Below are 16739 nucleotides of genomic sequence, written 5' to 3' on the forward strand. Positions count from 1 at the left end.
CCTGAGAAACTCATATTATTGGTGAAACGGCAGTTACCTTCCTGTGAAATAAGCCTCCCGGGAAACTGCTCTGCTTTTCGTAAAGGTGTTGTCAAGCCCTCTGGCAGTTCCACGTGCAGCTCATCCATTTAGTGTTTCCCCACAGCTGGTCAGTCAGTCAGTTCAGTCACTCAGTTGTGTCCGACTCTTTGCGACTCCGTGGACTGCAGCACACCAGGCTTCCCTGTCCATCACTGACTTCTGGAGCTTGCTCAAATTCACATCCATCGGGTCAGTGATGCCATCCAACCATCTCATCCTCTGTCGTCCCCTTCTCCTCCTGCCTTCAATCTTTCCCAGTGTCAGAGTCTTTCCAATGAGTCAGCTCTTCGTATCAGGTGGCCAAAGTATTGGAGTTTCAGCTTCAGCATTAGTCCTTCCAATGAATATTTAGGACTGATCTCCTTTAGAATGGACTGGTTGGATCTCCTTGCAGTCCAAGGGACTCTCAAGAGTCTTCTCCAACACCACAGTTCAAGAGCATCAATTTTTCGGCACTCAGCTTTCTTTATAGTTCAACTCTCATATCCATACATGACTACTGGAAAAACCACAGCCTTGACTAGACAGACCTTTGTTGGCAAAGTAATGTCTCTGCTTTTTAAGACACTGTCTAGGTTGGTCATAGCTTTTCTTCCAAGAAGCAAGTGTCTTTTAATTTCATGGCTGCAATCACCATCTGCAGTGATTTTCAAGCCCCCCAAATTAGTCTCTCACTGTTTCCATTGCTTTCCCATCTATTTGCAGGAAGTGATGGGACTGGATGCCATGATCTTAGTTTTTTGAATGTTGAGTTTCAAGCCACCCTTTTCACTCTTCTCTTTCACTTTCATCAAGAGGCTCTTTAGTTCTTCTAAGCTTTCTGTCATAAGGGTGGTGTCATCTGCATATCTGAGGTTATTGATATTTCTCCTGGCAATCTTGATTCTAGCTTGTGAGTCATCCAGCCCCACATTTCTCATGATGTACTCTGCATAGAAGTTAAATAAGCAGGTTGAAAATATACAGCCTTGATGTACTGTTTTATGTCCAGTTCTAACTGTTGCTTCTTGACCTGCATACAGATTTCTCAGGAGGCAGGTAAGGTGGTCTGGTTTTTCCATCTCTTTAAGAATTTTCCACAGTTTGTTGTGATCCACACAGTCAAAGGCTTTGGGGTAGTCAATAAAGCAGAAGTAGATGTTTTTCTGGAACCCTCTTGCTTTCTCTATGATCCAATGGATGTTGGTAATTCGATCTTTGGTTCCTCTGTCTTTTCTAAATCCAGTTTGAACATCTGGAAGTTCTCAGTTCATGTACTGCTGAAGCCTGGCTTGGAGAATTTTGAGCATTACTTTGTTAGCATGTGAGATGAGTGCAATTGTATGGTAGTTTGAGCATTCTTTGGCATTGCCTTTCTTTGGGATTGGAATGAAAACTGACCTTTTCCAGTCCTGTGACTACTGCTGAGTTTTCCAAATTTGCTGGCATATTGAGTGCAGCACTATCATAGCATCATCTTTTAGGATTTGAAATAGCTCAAGTGGAATTCTATCACCTCCACTAGCTTAGTTCATAGTGATGCTTCCTAAGGCCCACTTGACTTCACATTCCAGGATACTTGGCTCTTAGGTGAGTGATCACACCATCATGGTTATCTTGGTCATGAAGATCTTTTTTATATAGTTCTTTAGTATATTCTTGCCACCTCTTCTTAATATCTTTTGCCTCTGTTAAGCCCAAATCATTTCTGTCCTTTGTTGTGCCTCTCTTTGCATGAAATATTCCCTTGGTATCTCTAATTTTCTTGAAGAGATCTCTAGTCTTTCCCATCCTATTTTTTCCCTCTATTTCTTTGTACTGATCACTGAGGAAGGGTTTCTTCTCTCTCCTTGCTATTCTTTGGAACTCTGCATTCAAATGCGTATATCTTTTCTTTTCTCCTTTGCCTTTAGCTTCTCTTCTTTCCTCAGCTATTTGTAAGGCCTCCTCAGACAACCGGCTTGCCTTTTTGCATTTCTTTTTCTTGGGGATGGTCTTGATCCCTGTCTCCTGTACAATGTCACGAACCTCCATCCATAGTTCATAAGGCACTCTGTCTATCAGATCTAATCCCTTGAATCTATTTGTCACTTCCACTGTATAATCATAAGGGGTTTGATTTAGGTCATAGTTGAATGGTCTAGTGGTTTTCCCTACTTTCTTCAGTTTAAGTCTGAATTTTGCAATAAGGAGTTCATGATCTGAGCCACAGTCAGCTCCAGGTCTTGTTTTCGCTAACTGTATAGAGCATCTCCATTTTCAGCTGCAAATAATATAATCAATCTGATTTTGGTATTGACCATCTGATGATGTCCATATGTAGAGTTATCTCTTGTGTTTTTGGAAGAGTGTGTTTGCTATGACCAGTGCGTTCTCTTGACCAAACTCTGTTAGCCTTTGCCCTACTTCATTTTGTACACCAAGGCCAAACTTGCCTGTTACTACAGGTATCTCTTGACTTCCTACTTTTGCATTCCAGTCCCCTATGATGAAAAGGATATCTTTTTTGGGTGTTAGTTCTAGAAGGTCTTTAGGTCTTTATAGAACTGTTCAGCTTTAGCTTCTTTGGATTAGTGGTTGGGGCATAGACTTGAATTACTGTGATATTGAATGGTTTGCCTTGGAAACGAACAGAGATCATTATGTCATTTTTGAGATTGCACCCAGGTACCGCATTTTGGACTCTTTTGTTTACTATGAGGGCTACTCCATTTCTTCTAAGGGATTCTTGCCCACAGTAGAAGATACAGTGGTCATCTGAATTAAGTTCGTCCATTCCAGTCCATTTTAGTTCACTGATTCCTAAAATGTTAATGTTCACCCTTGCCATCTCCTGTTTGACCACTCCCAATCTACCTTGATTCATGGACCTAACATTCCAGGTTCCTATGCAATATTGTTCTATACAGTATCAGACTTCCATCACCAGTCACATCCACAACTGGGCGTTGTTTTTGCTTTGGCTCTGTCTCTTCATTCTTTCTGGAGTTATTTCTTCACTCTTCTCCAGTGGCATATTGGGCACCTACCAACCTGGTAGTTCATCTTTCAATGTCATATCTTTTTATCTTTTCATACTGTTCATGGGGTTCTCAAGGCAAGAATAAGTGAAGTGGTTTGCCATTCCCTTCTCCGGTGAACCTGGTGGCTCAGATGCTAAAGTGTTTGCCTACAATGTGGGAGGCCCAGGTTCGACTCCTGGTTTGGGAAGATCCTCTGGAGAAGTAAATGGCAACCCACTCCAGTAGTCTTACCTGGAAAATCCCATGGATGGAGGAGCGTGGTAGGCTACAGTCCATGGGGTCACAAAGAGTCGGACACGATTGAGCGATTTCACTTTCTTTCTTTCTTTTTCCAGTGAATCATGTTTTGTCAGAACTCTCCACCATGACCCATCTATCTTGGGTGGCCCTACATGGCATGGCTCATAGTTTCACTGAGTTAGACAAGGCTGTGGTCCAAGTGGTCAGTTTGATTAGTTTTCTGTGACTGTGGTTTTCATTCTGTCTGCCCTCTGATGGATAAGGATAAGAAGCTTATGGAAGCTTCCTGATGGGAGAGACTGACTGTGGGGGAAACTGGGTTTTGTTCTAATGGGCAGGGCCATGCTCAGTAAATCTTTGATCCAATTTTCTATTGATGGGTGGAGCTGTGTTCCCTCCCTGTTGTTTGACCTGAGACCAAACTGTAGTAGGGGTAATGCAGACTGTGGGGACCTCCTTCAAAAGGTCTAATGCACACACTGTTGTATTCAGTGCCCCTGACCTGACCCTGCAGCAGGCCACTGTCTCTGCTGGAGACTCCTGAACACTCACAGGCAAGTCTGGGTCAGTCTCTTGTGGGGTCATTGATTCTTTCTCCTGGGTCCTGGTATGCAAAAGGTTTTGTTTCTGCCCTCCAAGAGTCTGTTTCCCCACTCCTGTGGAAGTACTGTAATCAAATCCCACTGGCCTCCAATGTCAAATTCCCTAGGGATTCTCAGTCCCTTTGCCAGATCCCCAGGTTGGGAAATCTGTTGTGGGTCCTAGAACTTTCTTAACAGTGCCAGAATTTATTTGGTACAATTGTTCTGCAGTTTGTGGGTTGTCTGCTTGGCGGCTCTATGGTGGGGTTAATGGCGACCTCCTCCAAGAGGCCACATGCTGTGTCAGCCAGATCTGCTGCGCCCAGAGCCCCTACCCATGTGGCAAGTCACTGCTGACCCGTGCCTCCATGGGAGATGCTCAAACACTCTAAGGCAGGTCTAGCTCAGTCTCTGTGGGGTCTGGGTCCTAGCATGCACCAGGTTTTGTTTGAGCCTTCTGAGCTTCTCTGGTGGGTATGGGGTTTGATTCTAAATGTGATTTCGCCCCTCCCCGCCCTCCCCCCCCCAATGTCTTGCTTGGGCTTCTCCTTTGCCCTTGGCATGGGGTATCTTTTTTTTTTTTTTTTTTAAACCACAGCTAGTAATTGACTGAAAAGGCTGAAAATGAGCTTCGTTCACAACCTCCAGGTGAGGTGACCATGAAGCTTGATGAAGAATACATGCTTACTTTATATGACTCTTCTGAAGGAAGAACATATTGATGGAGGTAGAATTCTTTCCAAAGTGGCTTCAAATGTTTTTAGTTTCCTCTCAAACTTTTGCTGCTACATGCAAGTTATTTACAGTAAACAGATAGCCAACTACTACTGTTTACGATAACAGACCTCATTTGAGTTTAAAGACCTCAGTGGATACTGAAGCTGGGCTGCCTGCCCTTAAGAATTCAGGCTAAATGGATTGTATTGGCAGTTGGGAATGACCTAAGGGAACCATTGCCCAGTAAGCTGTTTTCACACCCACAGCTGGATTGGGCTGTGACTATTAACTGGAACATATCTCAAGATAGATCTATTTCTTAAACCTTAAGCGTTTATAGGATCAACTTACGTCTAGAAATTGTTATTGGTTGAGTGCCTATAATGTACCAGACTCTGTTAAGACCTTTGTGTATATTATCATATTTGCTATTGTTCAGTCACTAAGTTGTGTCTGACTCTTTGTGACCCCATGGACTGCAGCATAGCAGGCTCCCCTGTCCTTCACTATCTCCTGGAGTTTGCTCAAACTCATGTCCATTGAGTCAGTGATACCATCCAACCATCTCATTCTCTGTCGTTCCCTTCTCCTCTTGCTCTCAATCTGCACTTGCCCAAAATGGTAGTTGGTTTTAAATGACTAGATCTGAAATTTGCTATTCTTAAGTAATGCTCAAAATTCTCCAAGCCAGGCTTCAGCAACACGTGAACCATGAACTTCCAGATGTTCAAGCTGGTTTTAGAAAAGGCAGAGGAACCAGAGATCAAATTGCCAACATCTGCTGGATCATCAAAAAAGCAAGAGTTCCAGAAAAACATCTATTTCTGCTTTATTGACTATGCCAACACCTTTGACTGTGTGGATCACAATAAACTGTGGAAAATTCTGAAGGAGATGGGAATACCAGACCACCTGACCTGCCTCTTGAGAAACCTGTATGCAGGTCAGGAAGCAACAGTTAGAACTGGACATGGAACAACAGACTGGTTCCAAATAGGAAAAGGAGTACGTCAAGGCTGTATATTGTCACCCTGCTTATTTAACTTATATGCAGAGTACATCATGAGAAACACTGGGCTGGAGGAAGCGCAAGCCGGAATCAGGATTGCCGGGAGAAATATCAATAACCTCAGATATGCAGATGACACCACCCTTATGGCAGAAAGTGAAGAACTAAAGAGCCTCTTGATGAAAATGAAAGAGGAGAGTGTTGGCTTAAAGCTCAACATTCAGAAAACTAAGATCATGGCATCTGGTCCCATCACTTCATGGCAAATAGATGGGGAAACAGTGGAAACAGTGGCTGACTTTATTTTTGGAGCTCCAAGATCACTGCAAATGGTGACTGCAGCCATGGAATTAAAAGATGCTTACTCCTTGGAAGGAAAGTTATGACCAACCTAGATAGCATATTTAAAAGCAGAGACATTACTTGGTCAACAAAGGTCTGTCTAGTCAAGGCTATGGTTTTTGCAGTGGTCATGTATGGATGTGAGAGTTGGACTATAAGGAAAGCTGAGTGTCGAAGAATTGATGCTTTTGAACTGTGGTGTTGGAGAAGACTCTTGAGAGTCCCTTGGACTGCAAGGAGATCCAACCAGTCCATCCTAAAGTAGATCAGTCCTGGGTGTTCATTGCAAGGACTGATGCTGAAGCTGAAACTCTAGTACTCTGGCCATCTGATGCAAAGAGCTGACTCATTTGAAAAGACTCCCATGCTGGGAAAGATTGAAGGCAGGAGGAGAAGGGGACGACACAGGATGAGATAGTTGGATGGCATCACCAACTCCATGGACATGGTTTGGGTAGACTCTGGGAGTTGGTGATGGACAGGGATGCCTGGCGTGCTGCGGTTTATAGGGTCACAAAGAGTCAGACACGACTGAGCAACTGAACTGAACTGAACTGATCATGTCACTTCTTTCTCTCAGAATTTTTTGGTAATAGGCATAACCCCATTACTTTATGTTGGGTGACTATGCACTACTTTTCAATTTGATCACTATTGCCTATAAAGTGCCTCCTCTGATCAGCTACTCAATCCTGATAACTGCTGGAAATAAATGCTGACACCTGTGACCTACGTGATCCCTCTGTTACTAAGTTCTGACTAGTCTGACTATGACAAACATTTTATAAGGAACCTAACAGATTGTATTTTGTCTAAGTAAATGAATTCTGAATGCAGTTTAGTGAATTCTGCAAAAGAAATAACACCAAAAGTTCTCCTCTCTCCCCAACTTAAACAAACAGTTGCATATACACCAACAATTTACACAGACCACATTCGGTCAATGAACTAGGAGCACATGCACATGCAGCATTTTTGTGTTGGGCTGCAAGGGCATTTAATGTGTTCTAGCAAGGCCTTGGCACATGCAAAACATAACTAGCGCTTACATGGCCTCAGTGCAGAACCTCCTTGAAGGCAGAGGAGAGAAAAAGAACAGTAGGCTTGAGTAGGGGTGCTATGATAATTTGTTATTTTCACTTCTGTGAATGCTTCTTGGTGCTCTGTCCCATTTTGTGTTTCTCTGCTTACAAGCTGTCTTGATGAAGGAGTGCAGTTGGAAGGCCTGTGTATTCTTTTGCTCACTCCTTCCTGCCCCAAGACATGCTTCCCAATGGGTAAAATGGGACACTGATGGGGAGCTCCAAATCTCCTAGCTGGTAATTCTCCCAGTCTAACAAATCAAATTTTCCTTGAGCACATTCCATTGGGGCTGTCTTAAGTGCTCCATATTGATAGGACATTGAAAACGTGTTTCTTTTTATTTCCTTCTGGTCCCTGCCATCTTTTCCCCATCATTCAAGGAAGAACAGAGAAAAAGCAAAACAGAATCATAGTAGGGCAACACAGGAATTTTCAGCCTTTTCTAAAGTGCTGTGTATCTCTGCAATTAGGACAACCTTCTGAAACTTAAAAAAAATCTCCCTTAATTAGGACTGACCTCATCTGAGGAGCTGTAGCAGCCCAGCCCTGTCCTCCACAGGCCTTGGCAGCTAAGGTGAGTAGGGCTCTCTCTCTTTCCCATAGCCCTGCTCAGGAAGCTGCCAGAGAGCTCTCAGGCAGTATCAGCAGACAGGAAGTGGGGTGGGAGTGAGGGGGTCTCCACCCATTAGCAGCTGCTTAAGTGGTAGGCAGGGGAGCTTTTCTACAGAGAAATTCAGGTCAGCAGATACTCCAGACCAATTTATACCACATGCTACCCAGTTGTGGAAGTGAATTCAAATGCTAAGAAAGGACCTGAACTGCCAATCTCCTTATTTTTTTCCTACCTTTGGCTTGGCACCCAAAAGAATAAAAGAAGAACAATTGGACTTGCTGGTTTAAAGGGAATTATTAGGCAACTGGAAGGAAGTGAAGGCAGCACAGACCAAGGGAAGCTGTCTTCATGGAACATCATGTACCAGTGATTAAATGTCAAGACCCATCATTGTCCAAGTGGTGATGTCTACACAGGTTTGGTAACCCGCTCATTCAGATTTAACCAAAAGACAAGCTTGACAGAATATCAGAATCTTTGGGGGAGGGCAGTGGGTGGACTAGGGAATGGAGTGAAGTAATTTTGAAAAAATGATTTCATAATTTTTTTTAAAAAAGCTCAACAATATTATCACCTCAGTGTTTTTTTTGCTACAGTCTATTCTAGTAAAATGTGAAATAGAGGTTTTGCCAAAAGTAGAGAAAATATTTCCAAATAAGTCATTATATATTACATTACAACTCTAAAATAAAAATGTCTAAACATGCTTGTCCATCAGACTTTAGTGCTTTTTTGTTAGCACTTTCCTGTGGAAGAAATTGGACTTTTTCTTATGCTACTTCCTTAACAATAAGTTACTATGGCTTTAGCAAGTGGCTAGGAGCAGGGTTCATAATTTTATACTGTATACTGAAAAATAATTTTTTACATTCCCTCAACAATAGGAAAACATTAAATGATTACCTCTGTAAATCTGTTCCGATTGGCTTGCAAGCCAACTTTTACTACCTCAAAAGGGTTGACCACGATGGCTTCTGTTAGTCCAGATCCCAATCCAGCAATGGCAAATGTCTAGAAAAATTAAGTCAATCAATACTTTAAAACAAGTTATCATGTATATGAGGTTAAACATCTTACTCATTACACTATGCAGCTGAATGGTATAATGAGAATGGAGAAACTCACATAAATGCACCATATACCATTACTAAACAGCTATAGATCTTGATTCGATGCTGACAATTCATGAAGCAGAAATTACAGAAGCCACAGACCACATCCTAACAATTCAAAATAAAACGTCAAAGCCCCATCAACAATGACTTTGTCCTTTAATGAAAAGCAAGGTTGTTTTATGTATTTAAGGTGGATACTAAAACATCTGCACATGTAACAACTAAGAGTTTGACTTAGTAAAAGGAGAGCTTCATTTTTAAACAGCTGCTTAAATATATTTAGTGAGCATATAAAAAATTCAAGGAGCAGAACCAGAAATAAAACGTTCATAAAAAGCTAAATTTCAGGTAACCAGAATATAGTTGAAAATATTTAAATATATAGCCACATTCTTAGAGTCATTATTCTAGGAAGTTAAGAAACAAAAATAATTTTAAAATTCATCTGTTTTTTTTAAATTGAGCCCTATTCTTCTAGACCTAGAAGCTGAGGGATAAAGGCTGAGGTCAGAAATTGCTAGGTTGTCTTGAAGGGCTCAAATAAAATCTAGAACATTCAGCAAGAGGCAGCTGTGTCTCAGGTTATTTTCTACCTGTTAAGAATTTCTGCACTAGGAAAGAACAGCTTTCTAGAATTTTCTTCTGAATAGAATGCCGAAGGGTTTTTTCAGAAACTTAAATAACTACAACTATTAAAACACACACACTTGGCAGGAAAACAAAACAAAACAGTCTCAAACCTTCAAAACAGATGCTGGAAAAAATAATTCTTTAGTGCTGAAGCTCTAGCTCCAGGAGAAGAGTTATACTATATACAACTAGGAGAAGAAAAAAGCCAATGAAGAGTAAAGAACAGAAGCTCTTATTAGGAGTCTGTAATAGGAGACTAAAAGAGAAAAAACAATGTTCTATATCCTTAGAAGGGGAGGCAAGATGGAACCAGGGCAGAATCCAGAGCCAGGAGGTCTGGGTTTAGGTTCTGATTCTGCCATCTTATTGGCTGTGTGAACAGAGCTGCCATGTAGAGTAGTTTATGCACAAAGGTGCATGTGGAGGCTGAAATCAGCCTGCACCCTGTTTGCCAAGTAGGAGTTCTGGAAAAGCACCAGGCAGGAGAAAGGAGCACCTTTTCATAATCCACATAAAACACCATGTGTGTCAGCTGCAACTCTGTATATAAATAACTGAATCTTTTAAAGGCAATGTGGTACATATATACAATGGAATATGACTCAGTCATTAAAAAGAATGAAATAATGCCATTTGCAGGAACATGGATGGACCTGGAAATTACTACTAAGTGAAATGTGTCAAACAAAGACAAATCTCATAGGATATCACTTATATTTGAAATCTAAAAAAAAAAATGATACAAATGAACTTATTTACAAAACAGAAACAGATTCATATACTTAGAGAACAAACATTATTACCAGAGGGGAAGGGAGGAGGGGAGGGATAACTTGGGGGTTTGGGACTGACGTGTACACATTACTAATTGACGCGTACACATTACTATATTTAAAATAAAATGCCTTTCCATGAAAAAAAAAACAATGAATTTTTTATATCACAGTTTTCTCATCTGTAAAATGGAGACTATAATATCTAATCTTTGTATTTAATAAGATTATTATGAAGGTCAAAATCATGTGTGAAAGCCTCCTGTAAATTGCTGTTACTGCTACTAAAGACCACTGTTACTGTTGTACAAAGAGGAAGAACAAGATTTCACACAGATTTCAGGAGAGAATAACTAACAATGTTTTCCTGTAATGCCCCTTCATCACAATTTTAAACATATCTGTATGTAACAGGGTACAGACCAAATATTTCATTCATTTATCTCAGACTCCCATCATGGAAGCCAAAAGCAGAAGAAAAAGAAAAATACTAGTCCCAAACTCTTCTGACTGAAAAAAGCTAAAATCCAGATGTTCAGGTTTTTATTACTATATGCACCCTTCCAAGTAATTTACTTTTTTGTTCTTCTATAAAACTCAGCTACATTTGCTGTCAGAACTAGTGTTCAGCAGTCCCTTGTCAAAAGAATTGATCAGCTATCAGCATATCATGTTACTCAGGTTGTTCCAGAGATCAGTGGTAACCATCAGGTTCCCAGCCTCCCAGGCTCTTCAAGTGAGAGCACCAAGGGACATTTAACGGCTGTTTAAGTGTCTAGCTGCATCAAAGAGAAACTGAAATAAATGAGTTCAAGAAAAGAGAAAAACTGTACACAGTTTGCATGAATTCAGTGAGAGGATCTGGAGTGGCCAAACGCTTTTCTTCTTGAATTAGCAAGAAAGAAGCATGGTCTCTCACATAGTACAGATGCTCTACCCAGGAGCACCCAGCTGACCCGCTGGAGACCATCCTCTTTTTAACAAGATATTTCCAAAGCAAAGGGAGACATTCAGGGAAGACACTGAGGAATTAACAAGAAATCTCAGCTAATTTTAGGACTCATGCTACCACTTCTCCTTCCAGAAGAAGCCTCCTCACAGCCCCCTTGTTGAAGCAGGAGCCTGGACCAGAGGTTTCCTTGTCGTAACACAAAGCAACACTATTGGGTTTCTTAACTGGAGCCTTCCTAGAAAGGGAGCATGCATGATTTTTTTTTTAAATAGCAGCTAATTCTTAATTAGTCTTTGGTGTTGTTTAGTTGCTCAATCGTGTCTGACTCTTTTGCGACCCCACAGACTGTAGCCTGCCAAGCTCCTCTGTCCATGGGATTTCCCAGGCAAGAATACTGGAGTGGGTTGCCATTTCCTTCTCCAGGGGATCTTCCAGACCCAGGGGTAGAACCTGCGTCTCCTGCATTGCAAGGGGATTCTTTACCACTGAGCCACCAGGGAAGCCAAGTGAATTACCGATTCCCCGGTGGCTCAGCGGTAAAGAATCCCCCTGCAATGCAGAAGCTGTGGGAGGCACTGTTTTGAATTCCTGGATCCAGAAGATCCCCCGGAGGAGAACATAGCAACCCACTCCAGTATTCTTGCCTGGAGAATCCCATGGACAGAGAAGCCTGGTGGGCTAGGATCCATAGGGTCGCCAACAGTTGGACAGTGAAGTGACTGAGCATGCAAAGTAAATAAAGAGCGGAAGCTCAGAATGCCGCCCCCTTGGCTGAGTTCTGCGGTGCATTCCACCAGGTAAACTGGAGGTTGGAAGGCACATTGTCACTTGGAGGGCCAAGGTAGATTTAGTTTAGTTTAGTCGTGTTTTGCAGATTTTGAGGAGAAATTATTGCACTGGCTCTTTCTGGGGCTCTTGCTGCACTCATACTAATAGAACATACTTGGCCAATATAATTTAACTTGTTTTGTGAAAAGCAACAAAATCACTAAGAAAGAAAGGAGTGGTATCTACAAATGTTCAAATCACCAAATGACTTTTATCGTAATAGTTGATCTGACATGGTAAGATCACTATTCTCCCCAACTATAAAAGGCTTCTCAGTGGGCATCTGACCACAGAGTGACCTGAAGTCCTATACTTACTACAGCTTGAGCAAGAGCTGGAAAAGTGACCCGTTAGGAAATAATTTTAGGTACATGGACTTTCACATAAATAGATATGTGTAGTATGCATGTAAACACATGCATTTTGGGGGTTTAAAGGAGTCTTTGACAAATGCACCCTTTATTTTATATTCTTGACCATATCTCATATGGGCCTTTCCACACATATCATTATTATCATAAATTCATCACTGGGAGCTATAAAATAGCCAAATTGTGAGTTATTAGGAAGATGGCTTTCAACAAGTAGCTGAACATTGAATAACTCAAATTCATATTTTAGTAGCTGAGCTTGGGGAATCAAAAGGGTTTTTGTTTCCAGATTTTGCTTTATGAAATAACACACACACTTAAGTATAATAAATACTCTCACTTACCAATGCTGGTGACAGTGACACATATCCAAGCAATTTCTTGTACTGCTCAAAGGTGAAAAACTGTGAAACAAAGCCAAACTCAGAGATTTATAACAATTTCCTGCAACAAACCTTTAAATTGACTCAAATTTCTTTAGTAAATCATTATATTCACTAGTAACTTAAAAAATGATAAACCATCGAGCACAGTTTTTAATCCAGTCTTGGGTAGTTGCTATTGAATCTTACTTGAACATTCACATTTTTAAATGCCGCTATAATAACCTACAGAAGAGAAGATGGAATCCTTTATAGCAGTAAATGAACCATACAGCTGCCATTTACCATGACCATTTTCAGTTTCCCTAGACATCAATAGACTTCTTTTTTATGGCAGTGATTCAAAATTATAGGCATAGAGACCTGAAGTCTTCGGTCTCCTATGTTTTCCCTATGACCTGCTTTCCCAGTGAATGCCCAATTTTCTAACCCCCTTGTAACAGACACCCACTTCTCGGCTGTAACTCGCATTTATATTGCTGTGTATCTCTATCGTCCCATGGGATTTCTAAACACTCAATAATGATGAAGATGCCATGATAAACTAGGAAAGGACCCAGCAAGGACACATCTAATCTGTCCCCTGCCTGAAAGTAAAACTGTCCTGAATCTGAATGAATAAACAGCTGTTTAATCTTCCCTTTAAAATCTGATGATGATGATGATGATGATGAAGATTTTGTTGGTTCTTTCAATAGTTGATGTTTAATATACTTTTCTCTGTGAAGGGATTTCTATGGAGGCAAATCTAATCGGTCACTTTGTATAATATGCCCCAAATAAATTTTTCTCCTCTCTTTCTATCCTATGCATTTTGGACAACAATCTGGTTGAACATGATGTTTTGCCCCTGGATTCTCTGTTAGGTACCCTGCCAAAATCACCAATAAAACACACTCTTAGGTCCTGCTAGGGTCTGATTCTCAAGACTACAGAAATGGCATGGGCATTTTATGGCATCCAATGTTAAATGTCTTCTACTCTACTACTTTATAACCCAGTACAATGGAACAATAAAAAAAATGTAGATTTGAAAGCCAGATAATATTCTGTTGTTAGAAAGAGGTAGTTACATGTAGATGTGGCTCTCCTGAATCTTTGGGCAGTTCAAAGGTCTTTACGTCACCAGATAGATTGACTCTTTTAAAGACTCAGGAATGATTTTTGTGCTATGGTCCTTTAGATCACCTATGGATGTAGACTTCCATAGAACAGGAATTCATTCTTTCACTGATTTGACAAATATTTCTTGGTTCACACACTGGGGATGCAGCATAAACAAACAGAAACCCTTGCTTTCTTGGTTTAACATTCTAGTGGATGGCAATAGCCCTGAAACTATCCTGATGTTCAACTAGTAACACCAGGAGCCATCACAGTTTTGATGAGAGATGTACTAGAAATGATTAAAAGGAAAAGGGTTATGGTCTTTGGGTTTAAAAAATAAATTATGTTTTTCTTTCTTCTCATGGTCATCATCATAACAATTCTTTGATAATCACTTTGTGTGGATTTTGACATAAGCAGTCCTAGGTTTGAATCTTGACTTAGCTCTGGAAGCATAGCTTGACCTTTCTGACCTTGAGGACGTAAGACTTCACTTCTAGAGTAGTCCTTAAATAAGAGAACTGGGGAAAGATGTCTTGACAGTCCCGGCACACAGGAGACTTTCAGAAAAATCTTAGTTTCCATTTCCTTTCTTCACTTTGGGACGAAAGCAACCATAGATCCCTTATTGACATGGGTCATTCAGAAGAGCCTGCTGCGGTCCAGGAAACATGCTAAGGCCTTTGCACATGCTACTGCATTAAATCCATGAGACAGGTTATAGCACAATCATGATCCCCATTTGTAGATATCTGTCCTGCAGCTAGGGAGTCAAAGGATGGAGGTTTCTCGCTACGTCCAACTCCAAAGCCTGGGTTTGCTCTCAGCCACTATACTGCACTGCTCACTGGTGAGCCACGCTTTTCAGTGGTTTGGGAAGAGATTCTCTGTGCTACAGTTTTCTTCCTGCTGAAATCTCCTTGCCTTCCCTGACCCCAGAAGCTGAGTTCCTTAAGGCAGAAGATTTCAAACTTTTCTGACCACAATCTAGGTAAAAATTACCCAACTCAGATACATACATGCCTGCAGCACACACTCACATTTATCACTGAAACAAAACACTGCCATAAAACAATGTTTACCACTTCACTGTGTGAAGAGGGGTAATGCATTCTGTTTCTACTCTATTTCCTCAGAAATTTTTTTCTGGTGACCCACTACACTGATTTCAGAGCTCACAGGTCATGGCCCATATTTTGGAAACATGCTCTAAGGGGTCTATGTGAGTTCAGGAAAGTTCTGGGAGAGGATGGATCTCGCAGAATGCCTCACTACCTTGTTCCCTTCCAGTGTGAGTATGCATTTTTTCTTTCTGACTTTCTATCATGAAAAGAAATTATAGACCAAACAGATCTTGAAGAAGTGTGGGAACATGGACTTGACCTGTGATGTGCTGTGATGTGCTGGGCTGTGCTTAGTCGCTCAGTCATGTCCTACCCTTTGTGACCCCACGGACTGTAGCCCATCAGGCTCCTCTGTCCTTGGGGATTCTCCAGGTAAGAATGCTGGAGTGGGCTGCCATGCCCTCCTCCAGGGAATCTTCCCAACCCAGGGATAAAACCCAGATCTCCTACGCTGCAGGCTGATTCTTTATTGACTGAGCCACCAGGGAAGCCCAAGAACTGGAGTGGGTAGCTTACCCCTTCTCCAGGGGATCTTCCCAACTCAGGAATCAAACCAGGGTCTCCTGCATTGCAGGTGGAATCTTTACCAGCTGAGCTACCAGGGAATCCCGGACTTGACCTGTAACTCTAAGCAGTTCTCACAGGGAATTCCAAGTCTACACTTTGGCGCAATTCTAGGCTTTTCATTTTCCTATCTCTAAAACTGTTTAAAAAAAAAAAAGAAAAGCTACCACTAGCTGGTTGGTACTCATCAGCAGTCTGGCTGGAAGATTCTGGTTATGGCTGGGATGAAGTGATTCAGGTTCCTGGCAATAAAGAAGCCTCATAGATCAGTGATAAGTTGCTAATAGATTAAATCCAAAAGTAATGAACAATATATATTACATATTCTAATAAACAAATAGTGCTTTGAACTAAAAAAAAAAGACTTGTTTTAATTTCTACCTTTGCAACCAAAGTCTAAATTACTGAATATAAAATAAAATAATATCTCGAGAAAGGAAAAGTCAAAATCTTTTAAAATGGATTTCCAACAAAATTAAAATAATATAATGTCATTACAATGTGAAACCCATTATTAGCTAAAAATATTTGTTCATTCAACAGATATTTATTGGATGTCTCCCATGTGTAAAGTTTAGAAGATATTATACTAGACTACATCCTTAAGAACTAGTAGGTTAATTGTTATTTTAATTCCTTTCTATGCAGCACTAATACTTTACTGCCTTCATGATATTTAGTGCAGAGAAGTGATAAAGTTACCCTATCACATAAAATATGAGATTACACTCTAAGGATGAAATTAGGAGAGTCAACATGTTGAAGCTCCAGTACTTCGGCCACCTAATGTCAAGAGCTACCCATTGGAAAAGACCCTGATGCTTGGAGAGATTGAGGGCAGGAGGAGAAGGGGGTGACAGAGGATGAGATGGTTGGATGGCATCACTGGAAATAGTGAAGGACAGAGGAGTCTGGAGTGCTGCAGTCCAGCATTGCAAAGAGCTGGACATGATTTAGCAACTGAACAATAACAACAACATGTAGTAATGTTACCTATTCAAAGTCATGCAAATGTGTACTAAAGAGTTTTGAAAACATTTATAGTCAGTCAAGGTTTTGGGAATCTTGAATATAAAATCTGGAATCCAAATTACTATGGTATACATAATCTATCTATTGGAACCTTGAAATTGGTAGTCTGGTTGGGAGAGGGGTTGGACCTGGAGGACAGGCTGCGTGGTCCCTGGAGACCAAATGTCAAGCTGTGGTTGGACAGGGGAGGTG

General features: G+C 41.0%; 1 protein-coding gene across 2 annotated transcripts in view; it reads right to left on the reverse strand.

The window, feature by feature from the left end:
* Positions 1 to 16739, reverse strand: part of SLC25A21 (solute carrier family 25 member 21) — a 503486-nt gene that overhangs the window by 41131 nt on the left and 445616 nt on the right. For both annotated transcript variants that reach the window (XM_061159188.1, XM_061159189.1), the window contains exons 5-6: positions 12682 to 12741; positions 8572 to 8679 (exon numbers count right to left, since the gene is read on the reverse strand). In XM_061159188.1, coding sequence (XP_061015171.1) covers positions 8572 to 8679; positions 12682 to 12741 — 168 coding nt within the window. The remainder of the gene's footprint in view (positions 1 to 8571; positions 8680 to 12681; positions 12742 to 16739) is intronic.

The sequence above is a fragment of the Dama dama genome, chromosome 13, assembly GCF_033118175.1.
Source record: "Dama dama isolate Ldn47 chromosome 13, ASM3311817v1, whole genome shotgun sequence".
Lineage (NCBI taxonomy): Eukaryota > Metazoa > Chordata > Mammalia > Artiodactyla > Cervidae > Dama > Dama dama.